Here is a 23,595-nt window from a genome sequence, read left to right on the forward strand (position 1 = left end):
CGCAGTAAATGGGAGCAGGGTTTCAAGGGTCTTTGACAGAGAAGGGTTAAAAAATAAAAGACAGCAATTTCCTCCTTGTCCCCATACCTGCCCATTGACCCCCGTCCCAGGCCCCAAGAAGACTTCCCACCTCAAACAGATATTCACCTGCACATCTGACGTGGTATCTGGTGTGGCTTCCTCTACATTGGGGAAACCAAGCGGAGGCTTGGGGACTGCTTTGCGGAACACCTCCGCTCAGTTCGCAATAAACAACTGCACCTCCCAGTCGCAAACCATTTCCACTCCCCCTCCCATTCTTTAGATGACATGTCCATCATGGGCCTCCTGCAGTGCCACAATGATGCCACCCGAAGGTTGCAGGAACAGCAACTCATATTCCGCTTGGGAACCCTGCAGCCCAATGGTTTCAATGTGGACTTCACCAGCTTCAAAATCTCCCCTTCCCCCACCGCATCCCAAAACCAGCCCAGTTCGTCCCCTGCCCCCAGTGCACCACACAACCAGCCCAGCTCTTCTCCTCCACCCACTGCATCCCAAAACCAGTCCAACCTGTCTCTGCCTCCCTAACCTGTTCTTCCTCTCACCCATCCTTTCCTCCCACCCCAAGCCGCACCTCCATCTGCTACCTACTAACCTCATCCCACCTCCTTGACCTGTCCATCTTCCCTGGACTGATCTATCCCCTCCCCACCTATACTCTCCTCTCCACCTATCTTCTTTTCTCTCCATCTTCGGTCCGCCTCCCCCTCTCTCCCTATTTATTCCAGAACCCTCACCCCATCCCCCTCTCTGATGAAGGGTCTAGGCCCGAAACGTCAGCTTTTGTGCTCCTGAGATGCTGCTAGGCCTGTGTTCATCCAGCCTCACATTTCATTATCTTGGATTCTCCAGCATCTGCAGTTCCCATTATCACTGATGTGGTATACTGTATCTATTGTTCCCGATATGGCCTCCTCTACATGGGGGAAACCAAGTGGAGGCTTGGAGACCGCTTTGCGGAAGAGCTATGGCGGGTTCACACTATATCACTGCACTTTCCAGTCGTGAACCATTTCAACATCCCCTCCTACTCCTCAGACGGCATGTCCAACCTGGGCCTCCTACAGTGCCACAATGATGCCACCTGAAGGTTGCAGGAACAGTGCCTCATATTTTACTCGGGAATCCTACAACCCAATGGTATCAATGTAGAATTTGCAAATTTCAAAATCTCCCCTCCCCCGACTACATCCCAAAACCAGCCCAGCTTGTGCCCATATCCCTAACCTGTCCTTCCTCCCACCCCATCTCTGACCTACCAACCTCATCCCGCCCCCGTGACTTGTCTGTCCTCCCTGGACTGACCTATCCCCTCCATAACTCCCCACCTACACTCACCTTTACTGGCTCCAACCCTGCCTCTTTGATCTGTCTGGCTCCTCTCCACCTCTCTTCTCCTTTATCGGTCCTTATATCAGCCTCCCCCTCTGTTCCTATTTATTTCAGAATCCCCTTCCCCTCCCCAATTTCTGAAGGGACTAGACCAGAAACGTCAGCTTTCCTGCTCCTCTGATGCTGCTTGGCCAGGGGTGTTCATCCAGCTCTACACCTTAAGCCGCACCTCCATCTCCTACCTACCAACCTCATCCCACCTCCTTGACCTGTCCGTCTTCCCTGGACTGACCTATCCCCTCCCTACCTCCCCACCTATACTCTCTCCACCTCCCCCTCTCTCCCTATTTATTCCAGAACCCTCTCCCCATCCCCCTCTCTGATGAAGGGTCTAGGCCCGAAACGTCAGCTTTTGTGCTCCCGAGATGCTGTTTGGCCTGCTGTGTTCATCCAGCCTCACATCTTATTATCTTGGAATTCTCCAGCATCTGCAGTTGCCATTATCACTATCTCAATTTCCTCCCTGATTTTGATCTACTCATCATTGATCTGGAGATGGCCCTGGACAGATATCAAGCTAAAGTATGAAAGCTTTACCAAAAAAACAAGGAAAATTACAGCGCAGGAATAGGCCCTTTGGCCTTCCAAGCATGCGCCGATCCAGATCCTCTACCTAAACCTGTTACCTATTTTCCAAGGATCTGTATCCCTCTGCTCCCTGCCCATTCATATATCTATCTAGATACATCTTAAATAACGTTATTGTGCCCACCTCTATCACCTCCGCTGGAAACACATTCCGGGCACCCACCACCCTCTGCGTAAAGAGCATTCCATGCATATCTCCCCTAAACTTTTCCCCTCTAACCTTGAAATCGTGACCCCTAGTAATTGAGTCCCCCACTCTCAGGGGAAAAGCTTCTTGCTATCCATCCTGTCCATACCTCTCATGATTTTGGAGGCCTCAATCAGGTCCCTCCTCAACCTCCATCTTTCTAATGTAAATAATGCTAATCTACTCAACCTCTTCGTAACTAGTGCCCTCCACACCAGGCAACATCCCGGTGAACTTCCTCTGCAACCTCTCCAAAGCACCCACATCCTTTTGGTAATGTGGTGACCAGAAATGTACGCAGTATTCCAAACGTGGTTGAACCAAAGTCCTATACAACTGTAACATGACCTGCCAACTCTGGTGCTCAATACCCTGTCCGATGAATGAAAGCATGCCATATGCCTTCTTAACCACCCTATCCACCTGTGTTGCCACCTTCAGGGTACAATGGACCTGAACACCCAGATCTCTGTGTATCAACTTTCCCCAGAGATTTTCCAATTACTACATCGTTCGCTCTTGAATTGAATATTCCAAAATGCATCACCTGCCGTTTCTCCGCCCAACTCTCCAATCTATCTATCTATATTCTGCTGCATTCTCCAACAGTCCCCTTCACTATCTGCTACTCCACCAATCTTTGTGTCATCTGCAAACTTGCTAATCAGACCATCCATACCTTCCTCCAGATCATTTCCATATATCACAAACAACACTAGTCCCAACATGGATCCCTGGGGAACACCACTGGTCACAGTTCTCCATTTGGAGAAACTCTCTTCTACTACAACTCTGTCTCCTGTTGCCCAGCAGTTCTCTATCCATCTAGATAGTACATGCTGGACCCCACGTGACTTCACTTTCTCCATCAGCCTACCACAGGGAACCTCAAACATCTAAACTGAAGTCCACGTATATGACATCTACAGCCCTTCCCTCATCTATCAACTACTCTGTCACTTCCTCAAAGAATTCAAGTTGGTAAGACATGACCTTCCCTGCACAAAACCATGCTGCCTATCACTAAATAGCCCATTTTCTTCCACATGTAAATCGATCCTATCTCTCCGTATTTTCGACAGCAGCTTCCCCACCACTGACATCAGGCTCACCGGCCTATAATTTTCTGGATTATCCTTGCTGACCTTCTTAAACAAGGGGACAACATTAGCAATTCTCCAGTATTCTGGGACCTCAACTGTGCTCAAGGATGCTGCAAAGATATCTGTTAAGGCCCCAGCTATTTCCTCTCTCACTTCCCTCAAATAACCTGGGATAGATACCATCCGGACCTGGGACTTGTTCAAAGTAATGCCTTTTAGAATGCCCAACACTTTCCCCCTCCTTATGCTGACTTGACCTAGAGTAATCAAACATCTGTCCCTAACCTCAACATCCGTCATGTCCCACTCCTCAGTGAATACTGATGCAAAGTATTCACTAAGAATCTCACTCATTTTCTGACTCCTCACATAACTACCTTTCTTTGTCCTCGAGTGGGCCAATCCTTTCTCTAGTTACCCTCTTGCTCCTTACGTATGAATAAAAGGTTTTGGGGTTTTCCTTAACCCTGTTTTACTATGTAGAAATACAGCTTATCCACAAACTCACCAAGCTCAACTCACCTCAATAAGGTTCTAATGGGACAACAGCACCCATGGAAGTGTATTCCAAAATAAGAATTGCCAGACAGAAACAATTAACAAGAGCAGAGAACAACCTCATTACCTGTATACATCCAGCCAGGATACTGGTGGTCATTTTCTTGTAAAGGCTTGCATATTTCTCACAGTCGCTGACAAGATCTCTGAGCTCTCCAGCGAGCAGTAAAGCAGAACTGTGTTTGTCCAGTGCCTTTGACAGAATTTCTTTTGACCCAAGACGACACATGACAACTGCATAATCCTTGTTCACTGTTGCTAGCCTATGCAGAAACCTGATGAAATCCTGTAGTACCTGCAAGCACAGAGAATAAAGGCTATTCAATCAAAAAATTGCTTCAATCCAAATACATTTCCCACCACCCCCCCAAAGAAAACTGCCATCCTTACCAGGTCTGGCCTACATGTGACTCCAGACCCACAGCAAAGTGGCTGACTCATAACTGCCCTCTAGACAATGAGGGATGGGAAATAAATGCTGCCTGGCCAGTGACACCCTTGTCCCGTTAATGAATAGAGAGAGAAGAAAGAAGTTGCTCAAAACTACATTCAGACATCTTCCTTTTCCAGGGTGACACGAGGTAGATAGTGCATCATTCAGAGCAACAAAGTAGTAGGTTTTGGTATTTACATGACAGAGTTATAGAACATAGAACATTACAGCACAGTACAGGCCCTTCGGCCCTCGATGTTGTGCTGACCTATCATACCAATCTCAAGCCCATCTAACCTACACTATTCCATGTACGTCCATATGCTTATCCAATGACGGCTTAAATGTACCTAAAGTTGGCGAATCTACTACTGTTGCAGGCAAAGCATTCCATTCCCTTACTACTCTCTGAGTAAAGAAACTACCTCTGACATCTGTCCTATATCTTTCACCCCTCAATTTAAAGCTATGCCCCCTCGTGCTCGCCGTCACCATCCTCGGAAAAAGGCTCTCCATATCCAACCCTCTGATTATTTTATATGTTTCAGTTAAGTCACCTCTTAACCTTCTTCTAACGAAAACAGCCTCAAGTCCCTCAGCCTTTCCTCATAAGACCTTCCCTCCATACCAGGCAACATCCTAGTAAATCTCCTCTGCACCCTTTCCAAAGCTTCCACATCCTTCTTATAATGCGGTGACCAGAACTGTACACAATACTCCAAGTACGGCCGCACCAGAGTTTTGTACAGCTGCAGCATAGCAGATGGTGGAATTTGAATTCAATAAACATCTGTAATTAAGAGTCTAATAATGACTGTGAATCCATTGTCGATTGTCAGGAAAAACCCATCCGGTCCACCAATGTCCCCCAGGGAAGGGAACTGCATCCCCACCTGGTCTGGCCTACATGTGACTCCAGACACACACAATGTGGTTGACTCTTAACTGCCCTCTGGGCAATTAGGGATGGGCAATAAATGCTGGCCTACCCAGCTACACACACATCCTTTGAATGAATAAAACCTTAAATTGTTTCACTTTATGCTGCAAATTTTAGTATATGCAGCTGGTCAGAGCAATTGGTACTTTGGCTTTCACAGTGAGACAGAGTACAGGATGCCTTGCTGCAATTGAATATGGCCTTGACTAGACTGTAACAAGAACCTTCTGTGCTGTTTTGGTCGTCTTAACTGAGGAAGGGCATTCATGTTATGGAGGGAGTGAAACAGCTTTACCAGGCTGATTCTTAGGATGGCAGGACTGAAGTATGAATACAGGCTGATCAGTTAGAGCTATATTAAATATCATATTAAATGGTAGAGCAGGTTTGAAGGACGAAATGGCCTTCGCTTGCTTCAACTTTCTAAGTTCCTATCATATTGAGAATACCTGTTACATTTCAGCACAGACTAAATGCCCATCCTCAGACTGGTGCTATTGCTGTGTAAAGGAAAGGAATACAAAAATGCCCACTCACACACCATCTAGTGTCCACTTGCAGAATAGTGCAGACCAAGGCCTGTAAACAATTTCTCGAGCACATTCCAATGGTGGCAAAAATTGTTAAAAGGAGAAAACTAATTTAAATAAGTAACTGCCCTATTAAAATATCCACAACTATTTCACCTGTGTCCATCTTTTCCTCAGACAGGCAGCCATGGTCAAGAATTGGCACAGACTACTATAACAATCTCCGAATACAAGTCTTGTATTCGGAGATTGTTATAGTAGTCTGTGCCAATTCTTGACCATGGCTGCCTGTCTGAGGAAAAGATGGACACAGGTGAAATGACTTGTATTCGGAGATTGTTATAGTAGTCTGTGCCAATTCTTGACCATGGCTGCCTGTCTGAGGAAAAGATGGACACAGGTGAAATAGTTGTGGATATTTTAATAGGGCAGTTACTTATTTAAATTAGTTTTCTCCTTTTAACAATTTTTGCCACCATTGGAATGTGCTCGAGAAATTGTTTACAGGCCTTGGTCTGCACTATTCTGCAAGTGGACACTAGATGGTGTGTGAGTGGGCATTTTTGTATTCCTTTCCTTTACACAGCAATAGCACCAGTCTGAGGATGGGCATTTAGTCTGTGCTGAAATGTAACAGGTATTCTCAATATGATAGGAACTTAGAAAGTTGAAGCAAGCGAAGGCCATTTCGTCCTTCAAACCTGCTCTACCATTTAATATGATATTTAATATAGCTCTAACTGATCAGCCTGTATTCATACTTCAGTCCTGCCATCCTAGGAATCAGCCTGGTAAAGCTGTTTCACTCCCTCCGTAACATGAATGCCCTTCCTCAGTTAAGACAACCAAAACAGCACAGAAGGTTCTTGTTACAGTCTAGTCAAGGCCGTATTCAATTGCAGCAAGGCATCCTGTACTCTGTCTCACTGTGAAAGCCAAAGTACCAATTGCTGCCTTCATCACCTACTGCATCTTTTGTTTTCTTGTTCACTCAAGAGGTGTGGGTGTTGCAAGCTGGGTCAGCACTTTATTACCGATTCCTCGTCGCCCTCGCAAAGGTGGTGCTGAGCTGCCGCCTTGAAATGCTGCAGCCCATGTACTGCAGGTGTACCCACAATGCTGTTTGGGAGAGAATTCCAGAATTTTGTCTCAATATTTATTTCCAGTGACTTGTGTATTAGGTTTTCTTGCACCTCCTCCTTTGCATTCTATTGTCATTCAGATAGTCTGCCTTTTGTTTTTGCTACCAAAGTGGATAACTTCACATTTATCCACATTGTGCTGCCTCTGCCATGCATTTACCCCCCTCAACTTCGCAATGAAAATCACACTGAAGCATCTCTATGTGCACTTCAGACAGCAGGGTGTGGAGCTGGATGGACGCAGCGGGCCAAGCAACATCTTAGGAGCTTTTGTGCTCCTGAGGTGCTGCTTGGCCTGCTGTGTTCGTCCAGCTCCACACTTTGTTATCTCGGATCCTCCAGCATCTGCAGTTCCCGTTATTTCAATGTGCACTTCTGCCTGCTATCCCGCTTTCTTCACAGGCGAAGAGTACTTCCTCAGGTACCCTGAGATGTAGGTTATCAGTCCCTCGCGATTTATTCGTAGGGACACTGGGGAGGAATTCAATGGAGTGTTTTGATGTATTGCCTTACCGCACTGAGTGTAAATGTACAAATTATTTATGTGGTGGAAAATAGGGTCTCTGCTCATACAGCAGCTTAATTACACATTGCTTAGCAATTTCCGAACTAGGGGCCGGGCGACTGGGGAGACCCTGGGCTGGGGGCCGGGCGACTGGGGAGACCCTGGGCTGGGGGCCGGGCGACTGGGGAGACCCCGGACTTCAGCATGAGAGATTTATTTTTGTAGAAGGAAAGTCCGCACTATGATTTTTCTGAACAATGCAATTGAAGTAAATCCATAAGTCCCAGAGTGTACTCAGCAGAAATGGCTCCTGCACACCAATAAACAGCTTGGAAGTAGGCCAGGGTGTTTATTCATTGTGCAGCAGCCGTTTATTGCCTAGTACGCTGTGGGATTCTTACAATTATCACTTAATTTTCACTGCCTCTTTCAGCTTACCACCACCACCACTCTGTCTCAGTGGTTTGACTAACTGCTTCTGCCTTGATCCAATACAATTTAGGAATCACCCTATTTGATTAAAGTAGCTATTGTTACACAGATCATTTTGATGCATCCCATCTCAGCACAGGCTGTGACAGTGAGCAGATGGCTGGAGCCCTATATACAAAGCAGGTCATGCAGCGTGTGTAGGAATCCCAATGGCGTACTGACCAGTAAACGTAGGTTTGCAGTGGTTAGCAATATTAACTTCATTGAGGAAAAAGGAGCTAATTGAGAAATCCAAAGTACCAATTGAGGGCAAAGTTTTACCATGGATTGGATCAAATGCAAACTTGCACACAGTATTGCTGTTGACATATCTTTTCAAGTTGGCACCTTTATAGCATGTGTCACTTCTTACGAGGTTCGTACATCTTGAAAAAGCATTTGTCAACTGCTATTTGTAAGAGGCAGAAGCTACAAACACAAACCACCTGGACTACAGCTCTATCATTTGAATAGAAAAAGACTGAGCTGCATATTTCGAATATCAGGTATAGTAAACACCGTTATAAGGAGAAGCAAACAGAAAACACAAGAGATTATTCCACCAGAAGGGTCAATAGGTTCGTCCAGTTCCTAAACTGATTCAATCACAAAGAACTACATTATGCTGCTATCATGCTGATGAAAACAACCTGAAGAATATGGAACTTTACTACCAATTAAATAAATGCTGATGAGGAGAGGAACAATTAGGTCAGCTAAGTTAAAAACAGCACAACTAGTGTTACATTACCTCTAATAAGACAGATTCTAAGAGGCGCAGGAGTTCAGTAATAAAATAGGTCTATAAAGCATCATTTTTGAGGGAGTATGTCCCGAATAAAAGTTCTATGTTCAATGCATAGAGTTTAAGAAGTAATTAAATGAAGTGCAGGCACAAATTCAAATTGGAGGTAATAATATAACAGCCATTACAGAGACATGGCTGCAGAATGGTCAGGATTGGGAACTAAAAACAACAGATCAGGTTTACAAGATGGATATGGAAAATGGCAGAGGAGATAGAGAAGCCTTTTTGATCAGAAGCAAAATTCTCAGCGAAGAGAGAGGATACAATGGGGACAAAGCATTCAGTGGTGAACTTATGGCAAGAAACTGCAACAGACCTCTAGTGCCAGCTCTGAAGTATGAGACTGTATTAATAAAGAAATTAGACAGCTGCGTAGCAAAACCAGAGGAACATAACTGGAGATTTTAACTTTAAATACAGATTGGGAGAGTTGGACAAGCACTCATCAGAAAGGCAGTGAATTCCTGAAGTACATCCAGGATAGTTTCCTACAGCAGTATGGTCTGTATGCAATATGGGGGCAAGCGATATTGGATTTCATAATAAGTAATGAGTCGGAGATAATAACCTAATTGCACATGAACATTTATGATATAGTGATCATAACAGCACCAAACTGAATGTAGCATTTGAAAGCTAAAAGCATGAATCCGCTGCTACAGTTTGAGGTTTAGATAAATCTGACTTTAATGAGATGAGGCAACAGCGTAGGCTGTTTAAATAAACATTGAACACAATACAAAGTTAGTTTATGCACCTCAAAAGGAAAAGCTCTGTTTTCTTCAGTAAAGTAGTCATGGACAACTAAAGTGCTAAGGCACACCTTAAAACCTAAAGAAAGGGCTTGCAAAAATGCATTAAACAGTACAAATCCTGCTAAATGGAAGACAGAGAAAAACCAGCAAAGGTGCAGGTGCTTTCACCATGCAGTTGGCCTAAAGGCCCTCCACTTCTTCCTGTCCAGCAGGACCAACCAGTCCCCCTCCGCTGACACCCTCATCCACTTAGCCAAACCCACCCTCACCTTCAACAACTACTCTTTCAATTCCTCACACTTCCTACAGACAAAGGGGGTGGCCATGGGTGCCTGCATGGGCCCAAGCTATGCCTGCCTCTTTGTAGGTCACATGGAACAATCCCTCTTCTGTAGCTACACTGGACCTAAACCCCACTTCTTCCTCCGTTACATTGATGACTGTATCAGCACTGCTTTGTGCTCCCACGAGGAGCTTGAACAGTTCATGCATTTCACCAACACCTTCCACCCCAACCTTAAGTTCACCTGGACCATCTTTAACACCTCTCTCTCCTTCCTGGATCCCTCTGGCTCCATCTCCAGCATCCACCTGGAAACCGATATCCATTTCAAGCCCACTGACTCCCACAACTACCAAGAATACACCGCCTCCCACTTACCTTCATGCAAAAACGTTGTCTCCTATTCCCAATTTCTTCACCTCAGCCACATTTGCTCCCAGGATGAGGCATTCCACTCCCGTACATCTCAGATGTCCTCGTTTTCCAAGGACCGCATCATTCCCCCCCTCTTCAGCAATCGAGAACACCCTGGACCATGTCTCCCGCAACTCATCCCTCACACCCCCTATCCACAATACTAACCAAAACGGAATCCCCCTCATCCTCACATACCACACCACCAACCCCCAACCGCATCCCAAAACCAACCCAGCTTGTCCCTGCCTCCCTAACCCGTCCTTCCTCCCACTTATCCCCTCCTCTCACTTCAAGCCTCACCCCCTTCTCGTACCTACTAACCTCATCCCACCCCCTTAACATGTCCGTCCTCCCTGGACTGACCTATCTCCTCCCTAACTCCCCACCTACACTCAACTTTACTGGTTCCATCCCCGCCTCTTTGACTTGTCTGTCTCCTCTCCACCTATCATCTCCTATATCCATCTTCTATCCACCTCCCACTCTCTCTCTCTCTCTCTCTCTATTTCAGAACACCATTTCCCTCCCCCATTTGCAAAGAAGGGTCTCAACCCGAAACGTCAGCCTTCCTACTCCTCTCATGTTGCTTGGCCTGCTGCGTTCATCCAGCTCTACACTTTGGTGTCTCAGATTATCCAGCATCTGCAGTTCTTACTATCTCTGAAACAGTACTTATCACTAACTGTTTCAATACAGTAACATCTGATAAAGACACCCCTTGGCAAAAAGGAAAATTCAGACAGATTTTCACATGCCGTTCTCCAATCCAGGACGCATAAATATCAAGAAAATTTAGAGGAAGTAGCAGTTAGGAGACATTCACTGAAGCTTCAAACTCTTTTGAGACCCCAAAGGCTCTGCTTAAAACTACAGATAGTCCTGCTGTATCATGCATTTCATTAACCTAAGTTGGCTGTAACATGAATGACAAATAGTGTACGCTGTTCGGATAACACAAACTTTCTGCTACGTAGGTACAACCATTTTCTATTGCGATTTTCCTATAAAGCATTTGCAACGGTGATTTCCTGTAGTACAAGGTCACACAAGAACACAACTATTGCATTATAAAGAGAACTATCTGTAAACCTTAAAACTAAATAAAAACTAGAAAGCCTGGTCTGAGAGCCAGCCGCACCCAGGCTACTTACATTGTTCCAACTTTTTAAAAGAAATCCCAAGACCTCAAATTGTAAACTTTCTTAGGCATTACAGCTTTCTTCAAAAGCAAACCAGGGCAAAATAACCTCTGTGATAGCTTTGTCATAGAGGAAATAGGAGGCAAGTTGTGTAATTACCTCAGTAATTTACAGTAGAAAAGGAGGATAGCTTGCCAGAAGGCCCAAGTAAATTAGTAAATCAGGGCAGGGACTAAATAAAACTAACTGGGTAATGAGAAAATTTAAACTGACAAATCCCAAAACATGACTGTCTATCCAAGAGTGTTAAAGGAAGTAGGGGAGCACATCGTTAACACTCTAACTATTATATTTCAGGAGTTTGGGACAACTGCCGTGCCCTTGTGTTTTTTTTTTGATTGTCTTTCTTAAAAAGAAGGAAAACTAGGGAATTACAGGCCAGTGGTGGGAAAATTGGTGGAATCTACAATCCACAATGGTACAATGGTTAATCCCACCAACATGTCCATGGACTGATTCACGAGTGACAGATTTGTGAGGACAACAGAAAAATCGATTTTACCTTCTTTTCCCATTCTCATCACTGATCACACATCCAGCATAATAGTCCTGCTCTTCAGGTCTTGGCAGGCTCAGTACCTAATGGTGCTACATAGCCACTCTTTGAGATAGATCTCAAAACTCCCACTTACGTGATATAGAAAATATAGCTGAATTTTATTAGCAGGTCAGATTAACTTTCCAAGCCATTACAAGAAAATACAAGTATTCTACCTCATTTAGTTTTAAATAATTGAGAAACTTTGATTAAATGCATAAAAACAGACCAAAACCGAAGTGAAAGAGAGCCAAGAGAGACAATACCAAACTTGAAGCTAAAAGTCTATTCAAAGGTGATGGAAAAACTGACTGCCAAAAGGCACCACTACTTTTAGTCAGATGTCAAAAACTGAAGTGGAATCGGAGACAGTGGACTGAATCTTGATCTCAGTACAGTGCAGACATAGATGGAAAGGATGCACAGTTTACAATCAAAGTGGCTGAGAAGGTATAAATAGACCAACAAACACAGCAGGATAAACATGAAAAATTATATCATTTCTATCATACCTCTCTGTCATTATTATAGGCAGTCATGGACGACAAGCATGGTTCAATGCTTTCATGCCAGGGCAACAGGTCTTCCAGATAATTATCCAAAAACTTGCTCAAAATTCTACAAAAAGCCCAAACAAGAGAGGTTATTCAAGGCTAAACTTATGACTTCATCAAACAATTTAATAAACCGTTCAGTGATTAATGGTAAAGACTTCAATGCAAGTGCTGTGAATAAAGTAAACGAGCTGAGGGTACAGATAAAGACTCAGAAACACAGTATTATGGCTCACAGGACTATAAGAATGACAGATCAGCATTGCGGTTATAGGTGTTCAGATGTGAACAAGAGAGGTGGGAGATGGTTACAATCCTGGTTGAAACAAATTACAACTGCTAACGCAGATGATATACTGTAAGAAACAACAAATTAGGCTATCAAGATTGAGATAGTGAGCAAAACTGGGATAAATGTCAGTGTAATAAGCTATATAGGGTGCATAATTTCCAAATTGCCTGACAGAACAACTTTAGTGAATGTGTAGCAAACTCAGATGAGGATGCTCCAGATATGGAATTGGAATAAATAGAAATATTAGACATAGGTAAAACTTTTGCATTGGGTTAGGCCAATTTAACTGAGGCATGAATCATTAAAAATGGTCTTTAAAAAGGTACTTGAATGTAAGTCGGTGTCAGAACATTGGCAGACTTACAAGGAGATGATACGGAGATCGTCTCATATGTTCACATCTCATATAATCTCAGCACTGAGCTTACTTTTTTCCCCCGAAATTCTTTGGAGGCATGTGCATATTGCTGATTACTGCAGTATTTACTGCCATTTATAAACTTCCCTGGGGATGGTGATTGCAAACTGATGGCAGAGGGCAAGGGATTGGAAGATGCAGTCAAAGGAAGAGTGGTATGTTCCTTTAGTACCTCTTGTTGATGACGCAACTGTTCCACTGTGCATCAGTGGTGGAAGAAATGAATATTTACTAAGGTGAAAGGGAGATCAATTAAGTGGGCAGCTTGTCCCTGGAAGGTAGCAAACTTCTTGAATGCTGTCAGAGCTGTACTCATCTAGGCAAGTAGGGAGTATTTCATCACTCCTGACCTGAACCTTGAAGATAGTGTACAGGTAATGTGAAGATGGGAAGAGAAATTTTCACCACAGAAGTCCAAGCCTCAGACCAGTTTCTATTCCAGAACATTTATATGGGTGGTCCAATTCAATTTCTGATCAATGGTAATCCCCAGGATATCGGTGTTGTGGGATTCAGCACTGGTAATGCCATTGAATATCAAAGAGATGGTCAAGATTCTGTCTTATTGGAGATGGTCGTTGCCTGGCATTTGTGTAGCATGAATACTACTTGCTACTCATCAGCCCAAATCTGAATGTTGGACATGGCCTGCTTCAATGCCTGCAGAGTCACAAGTGATGCTAAACGTTGTACAATCTTCAGCAAACATCACCACCTCTGATCATACGATGGAGGGAAGATCATTGATGAAGCAGCTGAAGATGGTACAGTTGAGGACAGTACTCCTGTTGAGTTGTCCCGGAGCTAATGTGATTGATCTCCAAAAACCACAAGCATTTTCTCATACCTAGTACAGTTCAAATAATGGACAGCTTTCCCTGATTCCCACTGAATTCAATTTTGCTGGGACCTCTTGCTATCAAGGGTAATCACTCTCCCACTAAGTCTGGAGCTGTTCTCTCATGTTTAGACCAAAGTTCTAATGAGGTTAAGAGAGAAACTTGTTCTGAAGTACAGGAAGCTCTACTCTGTACCCAGCCAAATTTTATTGAAACGATTAGCTTCAATCCTTGATTACATACCGTATGATGGCTTGTTGTACAGCTTTCTCAGAGCGGAAATGGTCCAATCCCTGCAACAGTGACTGGAAGGCTTCTTTATCTTTCATGATGTCTTCAATCTGAGTTTCCAGCCCAGTTGTCTCATCACAAATCCAACGTTCCAGTGAAAGAATGATTTCTTTGGCACCACTCTGCTCCTTTAAACTCACAAGCAGCATCTTCAATTCAGCATCCTTTAGATTTAGAGCCTCTTTTGATCCTGAAACATTTAACAATAACTTCACTATTACTCAACCAGTGAACAAGTATCCTCTTCAGGGAATTATCAGTTAATTTTTAGGAAATGATATTGCAATTAAAACATGAGTTACTGAAGTTAATTATTATATTTCAGCTCTGTCCAACATTAATTCAATTGGTGGAATATTATTCAGAATTTTAGTATCTAAAGATACTTCAATAGAAATTTCTGATCAATCCAATGTCAAAGATTTGGAATTTTTTTTTTGGGCAAATAGCCTGCATCTAAAATAATCAACATCGTTAAGTTTATCAACAGTGCTCTCATTTGCTCAGGGCTACAAACTGCAACCTGAGAATAGGATAATTAAGAAATACCAGCATTTGCACCCAATAAAGTGCACCAAAATCCTTATGAAAACAATAAGCCAGTAAACAGTTCATCTCAAACAATAAACTGAATACATACAGGTTTGATCACAGCAACTTGTATTTATAGTTTGAACCCAAGAAAAGTTCCCCAGGAGGGTTTTATAGATGTAAATGACAAAATGGACAACAAGCTAACATGGTTGATCAGTATGTGGATTGCGATGAAGATCCTATTGAAAAAAACTAATTAAATTTAGCACTTATCCTTGAGAGTCAGACTTGTGAATTGATAATGTAGCACTGACTTAAATCACTGTCGTCATGAAAGGACGCCACAGCGCTACTGGAGTTGCGACCTCCAGGATCTTACACAGGCATAATGAAAGAAAGACAAAATATTCCATCTCTGGAAAGTGTGACATGAAGGGTGAAAGTGATCATGTTTCCATGTACGTTCTGCCCTGTATTGCGAGACAATAAAGACTGCAAATTTGGGAAGCGTTGTAGGAAAAGCCGTGGCAAGTTAGTACAGTTGATCTTGTAGATGATAAACACTGCAATTAGAGATGCCAGTGACAGAGAAGACGAACATTTAGGTTTACATGGGGTGCCAACTGCACAGGTTTTGTCCTAGATAGTATCAAGGTTTTTCAGTTTTACTGAAGCTGCACTCATCCAGTCAGGTCAACCATACTCCTGGTTCGTGCATTGTATATAGTGAGGTGGTTCTGGCGCAATAAACTGAGGAACACAAATGGCTCATTCAAACAATATGAACAAGCACGAGTATGCCACTCAGCCTCTTGAGCCTGATCCACCATTCAAAATGAACATGACTGATCTGATTATAACCTTAAATGTGTACTCCCTCTAATCAACAACCACCTTTCAGCCCCTATTTAACAGGAATTTATTTACCCATGCCTTCAAAATACACTGCTTCCACCACATTTTAGGAAGACAGTTCCAAGAATTCAACCATGAAAAAGATAAACCTCATCACTATTTAAAATGGGTAATCCCTTACTTTTAAACAGTAAGATCTAGCTCTGGACTCTTCCATAAGGTACATCTGGAGAGGATGTTTCTCATCAAGACTTCTCAGGATCATGTAGGTTTCAAACAAGTCACCTCTAACTTTTTAAAAATTCCATCACATATAGGCCTAGACTGTCCAACCTTTCCTCAGAAGATGATCTACTCCTTAAGTTTTAATCAAATGAGCCTCCTCTGAACTACTTCTAAAGCATTTACATCATTCCTTAAGTAAAGTGGCCAATATCGTGCACAGCTCTCCAGCTGTAGTTGTACCATTGCCCTTTCTAATAGAACATAGAAAAGTACAGCACAGTACAGGCCCTTCGGCCCACGATGTTGTGCCATGGAATAATCCTAATCCGAAAACAAAATAACCTAACTTACATTCCCCTCATTTCACTGCTGTCCATGTGCATGTCCAGCAGTCACTTAAATGTCACTAATGACTCCGCTTCCAAGACTACCACTGGCAAACTATTCCATGCGCTCACAACTCTCTGGGTGAAGACCCTCCCTCTGACATCTCCTCTTTACCTTCCTCCTAACACCTTAAAACTATGACCCCTCAATCCTGCACTGGGGAAAAGTCTCTGGCTATCGACTCTATCCGTGCCTCACATTACCTTATACACCTCGATCAGGTCACCTCTCTTCCTCCTCCTCTCCAGAGAGGAAAGTCCGAGCTCAGTCAACTTCTCCTCATGAGACAAGCCCTCCAGTCCAGGCAGCATCCTGGTAAACCTCCTTTGCACCCTCTCCAAAGCCTCCACATCTTTCCTATAATAGGGTGACCAGAACTGGACACAATATTCCAAGTGTGGTCTCACCAGGGTTTTGTAGAGCTGCAGCATAACCTCGCGACTCTTAAACTTGATCCCCCTGTTAATGAAAGCCAAAACACCATAAGCTTTCTTAACAACCTTATCCACTTGGGTGGCAACTTTGAGGGAGCTATGCACTTGAACACCAAGATCCTGCACACTGCCAAGAATCCTGCCTTTAATTCTATATTCAGCATTTAAGTTCGACCTTCCAAAATGCATCACTTCGCATTTATCCAGGTTGAACTCCATCTGCCATTTCTCAGCCCAGTTCTGCATTGTCAATGTCTCGCTGAAGCCTGCAATAGCCCTCAATACTATCAATGGCACCTCCAACATTTGTGTCATCAGCAAACATACTAACCCACCCCTCAACCTCCTCATCCAAGTCATTTATAAAAACTACAAAGAATAGAGGCCCAAGAACAGAGCCCTGCAGGACACCGCTCAGCACTGACCTCCAGACAGAATGCTTACCATCTACAACCACTCTCTGCCTCCTGTCAGCCAACCAATTCTGAATCGAGACAGCCAAATCACCCTGTAACCCATAACTCCTGACTTTATGAGCGAGCCTGCCGTGGGGAACCTTATCAAATGCCTTGCTGAAGTCCACGTACACCACATCCACTGCTCGACCCTCGTCAACCTGTCTCATGACTTCCTCAAAGAACTCAATAAGATTTGTAAGGCATGACCTGCCCCTCTTAAAGCCATGCTGACTCCCTTTAATCACACTATGCTTTTTCAATAGAAGCACAACGTTCCTACTTTAATACTGAAGATTGCCAGGATTAAGATGTTCAGCTGAACAAACGCTACATGCAGGAACTATTCGATATTCTAACAGTATTTTAAAGCATCAAGTTCTTTTACCTTTATTTTCAATTCCAGTGGAGAGTTTGTGGTTCAGAGAGATGTTACTGAGGGCCATGATAGCTAGCATCTGTTGATGACTGCCTGTGGAACTGCTTCCGTTTCCAATACAGCTATACAGAATTGGGCAGATATCACAAGATACCAATAACTCAGCAAGACTTTTGTGATTAGAAACCAGCATAATGACAATTAACAAGCCATCCTGAACTGCAGAGGAACACCTAGAATGAAAGAAAACAGTAGCAATTAAAGGGCATAATACCTTAAGATGTTGGCCGAGTCCACACCATTTTTCATGATGACAGTATCATGTCACTATTTACTAAGTATTTATTTCAATCCAATGGTTGATAGAACATCCAAGTGAAATGTGTGAATAGAGTATAACATTTGCTGCTCAAGACAGTTTCAACGCTTCTTGAAGAATATGATTTCAAATCTATTCAATAAATACAAAAATTGCTCATATAGCATTCAGTGGTCCTAAAACAAAACTAAAGGAAAAGGTGTTAAATAAGACACATTTGTCCTCAAGGCAACATTGATATGGGCAACTCATGCGCCTGACTTGTAGTGTTTACTTCATAAGTTTATGAAGCTGCCACGAATCTACTGACCAAATATCCGGCCTCAAAGTCTTTCTTCCCAAGCCGCTTACTACCTCCACTACCCAATTCTCCTGTTCGCTATTTCCCACCAGCAACTTCTCTCCCTCCTTTCCCCTGCTTCTATTCTGAGCCCAAATCCACAGGGAATGTTCAGGAGTAACAGGGATAGTATGTGGGAGGCTCAGGGTGGTCAGTCAGTGGGTAAATAAAGGTGATGGCAAGTGGGGGAGGGCAGCAGGATGAAGCGGGGAAGGACAGATTCAAACCTGAGGATCAAGGGAGGAAGCAAGCAAAGTCTGTTTTAACAACAAATATACACAGTAACCCTACCAAAATTAATAATGGATTTGGCCCTATTCCGGGAACTTCTTTAGTTTACAACCACATGAAACCAAAAAGTGCTATTAGAATACAGATTAAATAAGGAATATCCCTGAATTGCAAATCATCAGTGGCTCACCCAATACTCCAGGTGCCATCTGACTGCCAAGTTTGAATTCATGGCATATAAATCTGTCCTGATTCAACTGCTGGCTTGTACTGAGCCTTTTGTCATGACCACTTGACTACGTAGTACTTTTGACATGGCATGAAGCAAAACACAGCAGAACTCTAATGTCACTCCTGCTCTTTCTTACAATCTAATAGTTGTCACCAGAAAGCACACATACAAACACTTGGTTCCAGGGCTGAAAATAGCCTGTAGATAATTGGCAGAATTACTTGAACTGGGAGAAGCTCCATAAGCAGCTGTCAGAAGATAACAAGCATTCACAGGGAGTAGGAAGAGGTCAACTGCAACTGCCATCTATTGTAGGCAGGAGGATTTTCGATGGCCTCAACTTCAGGAAAAAGTGTAGATGCACAAGAGAAATAATAAACAATGAAACACTGTGTCCCAAGAATGCTCCTTACCCTGAGGTGTTCATCATTTTCGCAACAGCAGCAGGAATAACACTGAGCAGCCCTTTGGAATCCTGGGTGGAGGCTGAACCTATACTGGCAAAGATTTCAAGGATGATCTGGGCATCGGCATCTGCCAGGTGAGGCCGAACACTCTTAGTTCGCATGTCATATTTGCTGGCTCCAGTCAAGATTTTCAGAGCCTGTTGAGACAAACATCAGCTTTGTGTCCCAATTTATTAACTATATTAAACAACTAAAAGCAGAAAAGGTATTGTTGCAAGGATATCTCTGTCACTAGTTTTATGAGGAAGAGCCTTCAATCTCTCATGTCCTTAGTACATACCAAACGCTTCACAACCATTGACATACTTGGCAAGTGCACGGAGTATTGCAATGTTGAAAATGCAGCAATTAAATTACGTACAGCAGAGCCTCAGACAACAAGGAAAACAATGTGATGTTAAGTTTAGCAGTGCTGTTTGAGAGAAAAAATTAGCCAGGACACCAGGTACCATGTTCTGCAGTTTTTTTAGATTATTCCCAGTAAATCTTTCACATACATCCAAGAGGGTTAAAAACACTGTCAGATTCCCTCAGTACTGCAATGGAGGGCCAGACTAGTTTGTACTCAGGTTTGTGGAATGGAGTTTGAATCCCTAACCTGTAGACACCATGTGCTACATGAGCCATGGCCATTATACTAATGCTTGGCAACCCACTTTATCTCCTTCATGCTAACTTTATGGTGGACACAAAAACAATTATAGCATATTGAAAATAGTACAGAAAGCAAATGAGGCCACAAAGTTCAAAATACTGATATACTGTCAGAGTCCAACCACCCTTTAACCCATGCACTGAAGACCATTTTAACTAGGCTAGAGGGGTCAGATCATCATTACTGCTTTGGGTCTGAAATTAATCACAAATGGTAAAAACAAATAGAGGGATCGAGTTCCGGAACCAAGAGGTTATGCTACAGCTGTACAAAACTCTGGTGCGGCCGCACTTGGAGTATTGCGTACAGTTGTGGTCACCGCATTATAAGGAGGATGTGGAAGCTTTGGAAAGGGTGCAGAGGAGATTTACTAGGATGTTGCCTGGTATGGAGGGAAGGTCTTACGAGGAAAGGCTGAGGGACTTGAGGCTGTTTTCATTAGAGAGAAGAAGGTTGAGAGGTGACTTAATAGAAACATATAAAATAATCAGACGGTTAGATAGGGTGGATCGGGAGAGCCTTTTTCCTAGGATGGTGACAGCGAGCACGAGGGGGCATAGCTTTAAATTGAGGGGTGAAAGATATAGGACAGATGTCAGAGGTAGTTTCTTTACTCAGAGAGAAGTAAGGGAATGGAACGCTTTGCCTGCGTCGGTAGTAGATTCGCCAACTTTGGGTACATTTAAGTTGTCATTGGATAAGCATATGGACGTACATGGAATAGTGTAGGTTAGATGGGCTTGAGATCGGTATGACAGGTCGGCACAACATCGAGGGCCAAAGGGCCTGTGCTGTAATGTTCTATTCTATTCTATTCTTGTACAATCAACTGGATGTTCTCTGGTGAAGATCTTCAATCCGCCCTGCACCTCCAGTTGTTTTGCAATAGAAGTGCACTGATGTTATCAGTACATTTCCTGCTGCATTCATTCTGAAGACCAGAGGTTTATCTCTCTTTAGGAAGGTGCTGTCTTATCTCTGCCCTATAAGGCATAGTAAAAGTGTTCGGCCACACAGCCCATCAAGTCTGCTCTGCCATTAGATCATGGTTGATATGTTTCTCAACCCCATTCTTCCTGCCTTTTCCCAATAAACCTTGATAACCCCGATTCGTAACCCCATACCTATCAAGAACCACTGTCTTAAATACACTCAATAACTTGGCTTCCACAGCCTTCCGTGGCAAGAAATGCCACAGATTCATCGCCATCTGGCTGAAGAAATTCCTTCTCATCTCAATTCTAAAGCGTCATCCCTTCACTCTGAAGCTGTACCCTCAGGTCCTACTGTTTCCTACTAGTGAAAACATCTTCTCCAAGTACACTCTATCCAGGCCGCTCGGTACTCTTAAGTTTCAATCAGAGCTCCACAGCTACCACCCTTCTAAATTCCATCAGGTACAGACCATAAGTCCTCAGCCACTCATCATTTGACAAGCCCTTCATCCTTGGGATCATTCTTGTAAACATCCTCTGCACCCCGTCCACCACCAGCATGTCCGTCCTTAGATAGAGCCTTAAACTTCTCAATATTCCAAATGCAGTCTGACCACAGCCTTATGCAGTCTCTGTGCATTTCAGAGCTTGAATTCTGGCCCTGGTGAAATGAATGCTAACATTCCATTTGCCTTCCTAAATGCCAAGTGAACCCTGCATCTTAACCTTAAGAGAAACCTGAACTAGAACTCCCAAATCCTTTTGTGCTTCAGATTTCTGAAACCTTTCCCAATTTAGAAAGTAGTTTATGTCTCCATTCTTCCTACCAAAGTACATAACTTCATACTTCCTCACAGTGTGTTCCATCTACCACTTATTTGCCCACTCTCCAAGTCCATCTGCAGTTTCCCCACTTCTTCAACACTACTAGTCCCTCCACCTACCTTGTGTCATCTATAACAATGCCCTGAGTTCCTACATCCTGATCATTAATGTATTACATGAATAGTGTGGTTCCAACACTGACCCCTGCAGAACTCCACTCGACACCAGCTGCCATCCTGAAAACAGCCCCTTTATCCCTACTTTCTGCCTTCTGCCAGTCAGCCAATTCATGCCAATTCCTTGAGCTAACACTATGGACTCATCTTATTTAGCAGCCTCCTATGCAGCATCTTGTAAAAAAAATGCCTTCTGGAAATCCATATAGATCATGTCCACTGGCACTCTGTCAAACTTGCTCATTATCTCCTCAGAAAATCTAACAGATTTGTCAGGCATGACCTCCCCTTGACAAAACCATGCCGAGACATTCCCTTTGCCACTCCTTCCAGCAAACTGATTTTGTTAAAGCAGCAATGCACAACTTCCAGCTGGTGTTACTGGCTAGTTCCCCAGGGCTGATTCTCTGCCCTCACCACAATGCAAGTCCATTCTTTATACTGATGTGTCTTAATGTCCAAAAGGAGCAACAATCCATCATGGTCAACAAACAGAGGTTTTAAGTCAGAAGTCAGACTTGAAGTCAGAAGTAAGAGGTGCCATTCAAATATACTAGTGCTAGAAATAGATAAATAGCAGATAGAACTAACTGGGAAAGAACAGAAACCAGGGCCTGGTGTGTATAAATTCCTGGATGTGAGTTTGCTCGCTGAACTGGAAGGTTAGTTTTCAAGCGTTTCGTCGCCATTCTAGGTAACATCATCAGTGAGCCTCCGATGAAGCGCTGGTGTTATGTCCCGCTTTCAATTTATCTGTTTAGGTTTCCTTGGGTTGGTGATGTCATTTCCTGCGTTGGTGATGTCATTTCCTGTTTTTCCCCCTCAGAGGATGGTAGATTGGCTCCAAATTATTGATATCCAAATCATAACACATGGGCTCCAAATCAATCTACCATCCGCTGAGAAAAAAGAACAGGAAATGGCATCACCAACGCAGGAAATGACACCACCAACCCAAGGAAACCTAAACACACAAATAGAAAGCGGGACATAACACCAGCGCTTCATCAGAGGCTCTCTGATGATGTTACCTAGAATGGTGACAAAACGTCTGAAAACTAACCTTCCAGCTCAGCGAGCAAACTCACATCCAGAAACTCAACCTGAGCTACAAATCTTCTCAAAACTCATTATGCATAAATTCCAGTTGACATGACCATTACAGGGGTTACAGATTTTTAATTTGTTGGGTTAGAATTGTGGGATCTTGCACTAGAGTTTTAATTTTGCTTAAATAACTTTGCTTAGTAAAACAGGCAGAATGGGTATGACAGGTCAGGCCATCAACCAGTGAAAAAATTGTAATAAACTGTACAATTGTGACAAAACTCTTCCAGTAGCATCTTGTAAAATTAGTAGATAATGAAGAAATAGAAGGTACCTGGTTTCTTCAGGGGGAAAGGAAAAAGAGGAAAGCATTTCTCAGTTAGGAACTTACAGCTAGAGCAGCCTGCTGAACAAGTGCTGAATTCTTGTGCTCTTGCATACAGGAAAGAACACTCTTGATCCCTCCCTCCGTGGCAAACAAGGCTCTCCAGTCATATCGCTGCATGAGGATGTAAATCAGCCGCAAACAGGTGACAACCAGGGGCTTTTCCTTGGACAAACTGGTCAATTCTTCCACAAGCACTTTGATCAGTTTGTCCCTTTGATTAAGGCCAGAATCCACTTTCAGAGCCACCTTCTCCCGCGTGCTGTCCTCTTCCAACATTTTAGTAATGAACTTGAAACCTGCAACCTGCAAACTGATATCAGAGTTTGACTTCTTCATGATCTCTACCACCTCTCCCATCTTCTCCAAATTCGTCTTGCGTCCAGTTACTTTTGGGCAGCTGAAAACTAAGGGGAGAAACAATTG

The 23,595-nt window shown here is 43.4% G+C and overlaps 1 protein-coding gene across 4 annotated transcripts in view; it reads right to left on the bottom strand.

Annotated features, from left to right (window-relative positions):
• The window catches only part of LOC125452341 (cullin-9), a 176,803-nt gene that overhangs the window by 82,335 nt on the left and 70,873 nt on the right, over nt 1-23,595 (bottom strand). For all 4 annotated transcript variants that reach the window (XM_059645126.1, XM_059645123.1, XM_059645124.1 and 1 more), the window contains exons 8-13: nt 23,176-23,576; nt 19,093-19,283; nt 17,567-17,790; nt 14,241-14,478; nt 12,404-12,509; nt 3,938-4,165 (exon numbers count right to left, since the gene is read on the bottom strand). In XM_059645126.1, coding sequence (XP_059501109.1) covers nt 3,938-4,165; nt 12,404-12,509; nt 14,241-14,478; nt 17,567-17,790; nt 19,093-19,283; nt 23,176-23,576 — 1,388 coding nt within the window. The remainder of the gene's footprint in view (nt 1-3,937; nt 4,166-12,403; nt 12,510-14,240; nt 14,479-17,566; nt 17,791-19,092; nt 19,284-23,175; nt 23,577-23,595) is intronic.

The sequence above is a fragment of the Stegostoma tigrinum genome, chromosome 4 (genome assembly GCF_030684315.1).
Source record: "Stegostoma tigrinum isolate sSteTig4 chromosome 4, sSteTig4.hap1, whole genome shotgun sequence".
Lineage (NCBI taxonomy): Eukaryota > Metazoa > Chordata > Chondrichthyes > Orectolobiformes > Stegostomatidae > Stegostoma > Stegostoma tigrinum.